Source organism: Trichechus manatus, unplaced genomic scaffold, assembly GCF_000243295.1.
Source record: "Trichechus manatus latirostris isolate Lorelei unplaced genomic scaffold, TriManLat1.0 scaffold00097, whole genome shotgun sequence".
NCBI lineage: Eukaryota > Metazoa > Chordata > Mammalia > Sirenia > Trichechidae > Trichechus > Trichechus manatus.
This window is the reverse complement of record NW_004444033.1, coordinates 5,264,117-5,272,674: the sequence shown is the minus strand read 5'-3', so window position 1 is coordinate 5,272,674 and position 8,558 is coordinate 5,264,117. Positions and strand designations below refer to the sequence as shown.

Sequence of the window (8,558 nt, the reverse complement as noted above, 5' to 3'; positions counted from 1 at the left end):
CCCCGCCCCCCGGCGTCCCCCCTACTCCGGCTCAGCCCCGCCGAGCCGCTCGGGGTGGGGCCGCCGGGCGAGGAGGCGGGCCCACGGCAGGTGGAAGGAGTGAGTGCGTGCGTCTGAGAGGTGGGGTTGCCGGTCGTGCTGGGCCCCGAGTAGGAGCACCCTGTTTTGGATGTGGGGTCGACGGAAACAGCATGTGTGTATGTGTACAAAGTTAAGGTGCCTTCTACCTTGTAGTCTCCCCTGGGACCTACCCCACATAACTCAGTGCTCTGGCATCCAGAAGTGAGCTTCGTCTTGATGCCCGTCTTTGAGCCAGTGGAAAGGGGGAAGAGGCCAAGCCACCTCTACATTCTCAGCTGCCCTCACAAAGCGTGGGAGAGGGTGGGGTCCGTTCACCCCTGTGGGCCCTTCCAGCTTTTAAGTTGTTATGATTCTCTGCTAAATTCTTCATTTCTGCCTCTCAGTACATGTTATAAGCACATAAAATAGTGCTTGCCTTTGGAGAATCAGGGTGCTCTACCATCTCATTCATCTTAATTGCTGTGGAAATGACATATTTGTAACATTCTTGTATCAAGAGGGCAGGGAAAGAAGACGCTCTCATTCAGGCAGGGTTCCAGCCAAAGAGAAGTCCAAGAGCTTCCAGGATAGCAACGACAGAGCTAGTGCCAGAGTGAAAATACTTTTATTCCATTGACATGCATATTAGTAATAATTACCACTGTGATATCCAAGTGGTCACCTCACTTCAGTCAGATTCCCCAAGCATTCAGTGTGCTCTTCTGGTGAAAGTAAATATGCTTGTGCAGAACAGCTGTTACAGACATTTTTTTTGTTTTATCATGTAGGGAGTGGCTCCAACCCTTTTCAGCATCTGGAGAAGAGTGCTGTGTTACAGGAGGTATGGCTTGCAAGTACATTGTGCTCCTTTTCTTTTCTATTCTGTTTTAGAATGGTGGGCAGAGAATCCCTGGGATGCTGTGATCAGGGCATCCAAAATGAGACAGGAATGTAACTGAGTTCAGAGAATGTAGACTTGAGAGAAAAGGAAGAGGGCTTACTTGCCATGGGAGAGTTTAGAGGTTTTAGAAATGTAAAGACATACAGGCTCTGCTACGTGTTGGGAATTTTAAGTGTCAGAAGAGGTGTTTGGTATGAGGTCATTGAAGGAAGTTATACATTTTAAGCTCCCTGTGTTTATATGATATATACGTGATGTAATAAATATTGTGATTCATTGTAAGCATTGTGATTCTTATTTACCAGATAAAGCTCAGAAAGTTGAAGTATTAGATTTAAGGGAATGAGTTACAAAGTATAGAATGGAAAATCAAGGTCACATCTAATAATTTATCATATCCCATGGTACATTGGAAACTAATGTTTTTGTATATTGTGATTCAAATGTATAATAGTCTTCATTAAAGTTGTTTTGCTGTAATCTGTGATAGAAAAGGTAGAAAATATACTATATTTTAATCTTTTTTATGTTTTCATAGGCTCGTATATTCAATGAAACTCCCATCAATCCACGAAGATGTTTGCATATTCTTACCAAGATTCTTTACTTACTGAACCAGGTAAATTATTTTCAGTTTTCCTCAGGTTTGTGTCCTGGAATAGAAATACATAGCATAGAGTGAAGTATTTTCTGGAAAGTACAATTATTTATTTATCTAAAATATTTAACATAATAATATGTAAAACTTCTCGAGGACAGGGATTATAACATATAGTTATTTTGTATTTATGAGATACTAAACCAGCTAACCACATAGTAGATTCTCCATAAATACCTAATGATTTGAGTTTAACAACAACAACCAAAAAAACCAAACCCATTGCCGTAAAGTCAATTCCGACTCATAGCGACCCTATAGGACAGAGTAAAACTACCCCATAGGGTTTCCAAGGAGCGACTGGTGGATTCAAACTGCCGACCTTTTGATTAGCAGCCATTGCTTGCCATAGCTCTTAACCACTGTGCCACCAGGGCCCCAGAATAGATTATAGTGATGTTTTAAAGCTTTGATTTTAATATGCAGATTTTATATTTATTATCCCTACACCACGGTTAATAGCACTATGATACTGGGCAAGTAACTTACCTGTTTTGTGCCTTAGTTTCCTTGTCTGTAAATGGGCGTTATGATAATACCTGTTCTGTAAAGTGGCAATGATTAAATGAGATGATAAATGTAAAGCACGGAGAATAGTGCTCGATACATACTAAGCTTTCAGAAGTAGTTTCAATTAGTCATTCAGCAAATATTTACTGCTCACCTGCTGTGTCCTATGCACTATTCTAGGCCCTGAGGATATACTGACAAAATCAACAAAAATGTCCTCGTGGACCTTAGATTCTGCTTGCTATAATTGTTGTTAATTTAATTTTTTTTTCCCTCAGTCTAAAAATCTCTCATGACTATCTATGGCCTTAGAAAATGTGATTTTGTTTCTTAGCATTAAGTAAATATAAATAAATAAATATATGTACATACACGTACACACACGTATGTATTTATTTGTGTGTGTGTACACAAACCTTATTTATTTGAATATCTGTGTGTATACGTGTGTATAACACACCCCTCCGGTGATTTCCATTTGGTTCTAAGTGAGAAGACTGGTTTCCAGTTTGAATTCCATGTGAATATTTTATTACTCTGTTTCATGACTGAAAACCTCATCCATAGAGTTAATAAATTTTTGTTGTTTGCAAATGGAGGTTGAGCAGTAAGCACACACTTTTAAATGAAGTATATCTGTTCACTAACATTTTAGTCTCTATGTCAGCATATTAGAAACATTTCAGGCAAAGTCAGTTTGATGTAACTTTTTATAGTACACATTGTGTCCAAGTTGGCTGAATGCATTATATAAGCAGAGTTTTCAGTAGCTGAAGTGGATTCAGAGCAGTATATACTTTTAATTGGCCAGTGCTTCTTTAATGGGGCAGCTTATGTTGAAACATTTAATTATTATCATAAGGAAATTAACAAGCACAGTCTGAAATATAAACACAGTTAACTACATAAACAGGTTTGGGAACCTTAGTTCATCTCTTTGTCTAGCTCTTGGTGTAAGCCTTACAGAATAATACTTTTAAATTTTTACCAGAGTTGACATATCCATATGTTCTCTGAGTTTCAGGTCAGAAGGTAGGGACTTGTGGGTTAGCAATATGGCTGAGAAGTATATGGGCTTGTAGGCATTCAGTAAATATGTATGAAAGAAAGAGGGGAGGATCTCTTGCTGATGAGCAAGTTGGATACTCTGATTTAAGTAATTGTGAACTCTGCCTTTCATCCTAAACTCTCCAAGTTTTTCATCAAAATTTTGTTATACCCATGACAAATAGATTGAGGACTAGTTAAATGTTATGTGAAATCTGAGGCTCTGAAAAATGCTTGAGCCTAGCGTATCATACAGGGTTGCTTTTAATGAAGAAATTAAATATTGAAAGGGTAATATTTCAAGGAGTCCGTGATCCATAATGTTTTGAATATTAGTGGAATAGGTTATCCAAGAACTTGCTACTCAAAAAATGTGGTTCCCAGATCAGCAGCATTTGCATCACTGGGAGCCTGTTAGAAATGCAGAATCTCAGACTTCACTTTAGAGCTGCTGAATCAGAAGTTGCGTTTTGGCAAGGCCCCAGATGATTTGTTATATCCATTAACGTTTGTGAAGCTCTGATCCAAAGCATGTTTTTAGGGCCTTTAGCCAGTAGTTTGAGATCTATTAACAGCTCTTTAAGCCTTACTTTGTACATGACTAAGCTGGTTTTCATTTGGTTCCCTTTGCCATGTTTACTGGGATTCCTAACATATAATTCTTTTCAGTTTAGTATTTATTTTGTTCCTATGGTATGTCAGGCCTTGTGCTGGGCAGTGGAGTATAGAAACGTATAAAGTATGATCTCTGCTCTTAGGCAATGTAACAATAGCATCCTATTCTAATTACAAACTCTACTCACTGTCGTTTTCTACCTCCTTGTAAATCAGTTATTTAGAGAAATTAAAACAGTTCTTGCTAAAGCGTTAAAGACTTCTATTCCAGAACTTTTATAGCATGTTGTGCGATACTGAATTATTTTAAATAAAGAGTGGATAAATGGCCATGTGAGTTTATAAATCAAAAGTCAGAATAAATAGTGAAGAGGTAGAATGTTTACAAAGAGCATTTTCCTTGAATTTAAAAGATGTTTGCAGAAATAGATTAAAGAGAAAACCCTTAAAATATTTTTCTTTAAGTTTTAAAACTCATTTTAAATTTTAGGGTGAACATTTTGGAACTACTGAAGCCACAGAAGCCTTCTTTGCAATGACTCGATTATTTCAATCTAATGATGTAAGTGTTTTTTATTCTTTTAGGCTGAAAAAGCTCTTTTGTATTTGTTTTCCTCAGGACACTTAGAGTATTCCAAATTGGGAGGGGTTATCCTGAAATGCTTAAAATTACTTAAAAGGTGTTTATCTTCATAAAACTTAAAAATGCTCATTAGAGGACGTTTGACACCCATAGATCTACCATCTAGTCACAAAAACAGTTATTTTTTTCCTTTCTGGTGTGAGACTGCAGAGGTGGGCTGGTGTAGAAGTCAGTGGACATGGCTGTGGTATCTCTAAGTTCTTAGTCAAGTTTCTGGTGGGCCTGGGGTTGCTGTCGGCCAGTGAGGCTGGCAGTTGAGAAGAAGAGCTGGATGGAGACTGGAGAAGAGGACATGGAATGGGGAGGAAGAAGAGTGAGGACAAGCTGAAACCTGCCAGCACCTTGCATCTGTCCCTCATGACCGTTAGCCGTCCTGGCTTTCAGAGCATAATGGCTGCTGCTTACTTCTGTCTTCTAAATGTCACACAGATTTATTTCTCTTTTGCCCAACTCTAACTCAGAAGCACACAAGGAAGGGGATTCTGGGAAACAGGTTCAGCTTAGCCAAAATGATATAGTTCAAAACTATCCCAGTCCACCCTTATCCACTTGACATCCATGGACATTTCTTTTAACCACATTTAACTTCCAAATAAAGACAGTAGCAAAATCATGCTTCCCCCTGTCATGATGCCACTCTCTTTGTACAACCAAAAGCATGCTAACCCTCTTACCCAAAGAGGACACAAAGTTTTATCCATTTTTAGATGATGTTCATTCTTGTAGCTGAAACACATTTCTCCCTTTGATATCCCTTAACTACTGATGTGTAAGGTTAACCACTATTGACACATCTTATGTTAGGTGTGTGTAGGTCAATAGAAGAGGAAGAGACAGGAAGAAAAATAATTGTTGAACATACAAATATAATCATTTCAACTTAGGGAGAAATACTCAACTATCAATCCTCATTTCTATAACTGGTCATTGGTCATAGATGGTATTTATAAATTCCTTTGTTCACTACCTATTCTACATTCCCCTTTCTCTCAGCAAGCACCTCAGCAAGTTCTTCGCCTGGTAAGGTGACCCAAACTTTTATTTTTGAATGGTCTGGGCCATTAGACCTGCCTGTATTATGTTTTCCAGTACTCAATTGTAGTTTTCCATTAATTATTTTCATAGGACATGGGAATACAAAGGGGTGCTCCAGAGGACCTCCTGTATTCCAGAATACTCCTCCTTACCCCCACTGTGTTGTAACATCCAAGTTTCCCTTGGTTAATCAGATCAATCATCCCAGCCAAACAATCCTCTTCTCTCCCTGTTGGCTCACTGGCATGAGGAGCCCAGAGTGGCAGTCTCAATTTCCAGTTTAGTGTAAATATTGTTCTGTCCCTTTGTGGACATGTGGGCATTCCTACCTTGGGAGCCAAGGCTGTTAGCAGAGAAGGGATGCTGCTAGTCTGTCATTAGGGGTAATAGTGAAAGGAGCCATTCCCGTTTCAACGCTTGATTCCTGGGACCATGAATTCTGGTGTTGGGAGAAACAGCACCATATATTGGTTGCTGATTTAGAATATATGCCCCATTACCTCAGCTCTGTAAAGTGTTGTCACCCAGCTGGCACCTACTGTAACTGAGTCTTTAAAAGGTCATTCCACTGTTCTAACAGGCCACCTTTTTAAGAGTCATGGAGATTGTGAGTTTTTTATTGTAATTCACTTGCTGTAAAGTGAGTTCCTTGGTTGGAAGCAATACAGTGTGGAATACCATGTTGGTGAATAAGGCATTCTGTACATCCATGGATAATAGTTTTGGCAGGAGCATTTGGACAGAGAAGACAAATCTGTGTTCAGACTAAGTATCTATTCTGGTGAGACCAAAGTGCTGGTGCCTCCATCATAAAAGTGGTCTGGTCCAATATAATCAACCTGCTACCAGGTGGGTGGCTGATCTCCCCAGAAATGGTCTATGTTGGAGGTCTAGTGTTGTTTTTGCTGCTGGTAAGTTAGGCATTGAGTAGTGACTATAGCCAGATCAGCCTTGGTCAGTGAAGTCCATATTGCTGAGCCCATACATAACCTCCATCTCTGCTGCTATAGCCACTTTGTTTATGAGCTCATTTGGACACAGACAGGGGTGGTTGCAGAAAGAAACTGACTGGCATACATAGACTGGGTCATCTTGTCCGCCTGATATTAAGATCCTACTTTGCTGAAGTTGCTCTTTGGTGAGAATTCACATGGGACACTAATACCTGTGCCCATTCAGAAAGGTCTGTTCACATACCTCCTCCCCAGACCTTCTTGTCACTAATTTTCCAATAGTGTTCCTTCCAAGTGCCTAGCTGTCTTAGTTGTCTAGTGCTGCTATAACAGAAATACCACAAGTGGGTGGCTTTAACAAACAAATTGATTTTCTCACAGTTTAGGAGGCTAGAAGCCTGAATTCAGGGTGCTGGCTGTAAGGGAAGGCTTTCTCTCTGGTCCTTGTCTCTTTGAGCTTCTGCTCCTGGATGATCTTCATGTGGCTTGGCATCTCTCTTCCCCCATCTCTGCTTCTTTCACTTGCTTGTTTAATCTCTTTTATATCTCAGAAGAGATTGATTTAAGACACAGCCTACATTAATCTTGTCTCATTAACATGACAAAGACAACCCATTCCCAAATAGGATTATCACCACGGGCATAGATGTTACGGTTTACAACACATTTTTTGAGGGACACAATTTAATCCACAACATTCTACTCTTTAGCCCCCAAAATTCATGTCCTTGCCACATGCAAAACACATTCACCCCATCATGTCATTCCGAAAGTCTCAACTCCAAGTCCAAAACCTCATCTTCTGAATCATCGAAATCAAATATGGGTGAGACTTTAGGCGTAGTCTATCCTGGGGCAAAATTCCTCTTCATCTGGGAACCTGTGAAATCTAGAATACAAGTTACCTGCTTCTAAAGTGCAGGGGTGGACAAGGTAGACGTTTCCATTATAAATGGGAGAAATTTGAGAGAAAGAAGAGATAATGGGCACCAAGCAAGTTCAAAACCCAGCAGAACAATTTACATTAGCTCTCAAGTCTTAAAAATCATTCTCTGTTCTTTAGGAACATCTGGGCAATGGCCCTGTCCTCCAGACTTCGGGTGTTGGCCATGCCCTCTGAATGCTGGGTGGTGACCCCTCAGCCCTGGGCTTCAGCTCTGCCTTCTAGGCCCACTGAGAAGGCAACTCTGCTCCCTTGGCTTTGCAGCCCTACTCTTCTAATCCATCTGTGTGGCAACCCCATCCCCACAGCTCAGCAGGCCCCGTTCTTCTGCCCCTTGGGCATGGCAGCCCCGCCCCCTCAGCTTTGAGCAGTAGCACCATCCCCCTGGCACTTGTGAGTGGCGGCCCCACACTCCAGAATCATACTGGTGAAGATGGACTCCTTTAAACCTAGGAGGCTGTGACTCCACCCCTTTGAAACTGATGCAGCCCTGCTTCCTGTGCTCCTTTTAATAGTTCTGCTGATCTCAGTGCTGCTCCAGGGATGGTTCTTTTCTTTTCTTGGAGGACGATAGATGTAGCTCCTTTGAACTGTTTCCTGCCTGTAGAATTCCAAGAGGCAGACAGCTTTCTTTCCTTTCATTCTTTCTCTGTCCCCATCAGACTAAGCTGATGGGTTTTCTGCTGTGGTAGTTGGTTAGAGCCATCAGTCACAGGTTTAATCTCTTTAACAAAAGGTTGTGTAGTCACTTCCTTGGTAAACATTCTAGGACATGTGCCTTTAGTTTATACAACAGAGCTTTCCAGATCTTTCTGTTTTGTGTTCATTTTGCACAGTTCATTTTTTTCTTTTAATTTTTTTTATTGTGCTTTAGGTGAAGGTTTACAGAACAAATAGTTTCTCATTAAACGTCAGTACACATATTGTTTTATGACATTGATTAACAACACCACGACATGTCAACACTCTCCCTTCTCGACCTTGGAGGACCTTTCTTTTCGTGAAAATATACATAGCCAAAGTTACATCATTTCAAAAATTTCTACATGTACGATTCAGTGACATCAATTATATTCTTCCCGTTGTGCTGCTATTCTATCCTTTTCCAAATTATTCTGTCACCATTATCTTCAACTCACTGCCCCTTAGGCTTCGCATCAAACCTTTTGAGTTGCTGTTGTCAGTTTGATCTC

General features: G+C 40.4%; 1 protein-coding gene across 2 annotated transcripts in view; it reads left to right on the top strand.

Moving 5' to 3' along the window:
- Nucleotides 1-8,558, top strand: part of COPG2 (COPI coat complex subunit gamma 2) — a 216,293-nt gene that overhangs the window by 417 nt on the left and 207,318 nt on the right. The window contains exons 1-4 of one of the 2 annotated variants that reach the window (XM_023737111.1): nt 95-197; nt 849-901; nt 1,500-1,580; nt 4,282-4,353. In XM_023737111.1, coding sequence (XP_023592879.1) covers nt 170-197; nt 849-901; nt 1,500-1,580; nt 4,282-4,353 — 234 coding nt within the window. In that variant the 5' untranslated portion in view covers nt 95-169. Of the gene's footprint in view, nt 1-94; nt 198-848; nt 902-1,499; nt 1,581-4,281; nt 4,354-8,558 lie in introns of those variants that run through there. The other variant, XM_004382679.2, reaches the window with a different exon arrangement.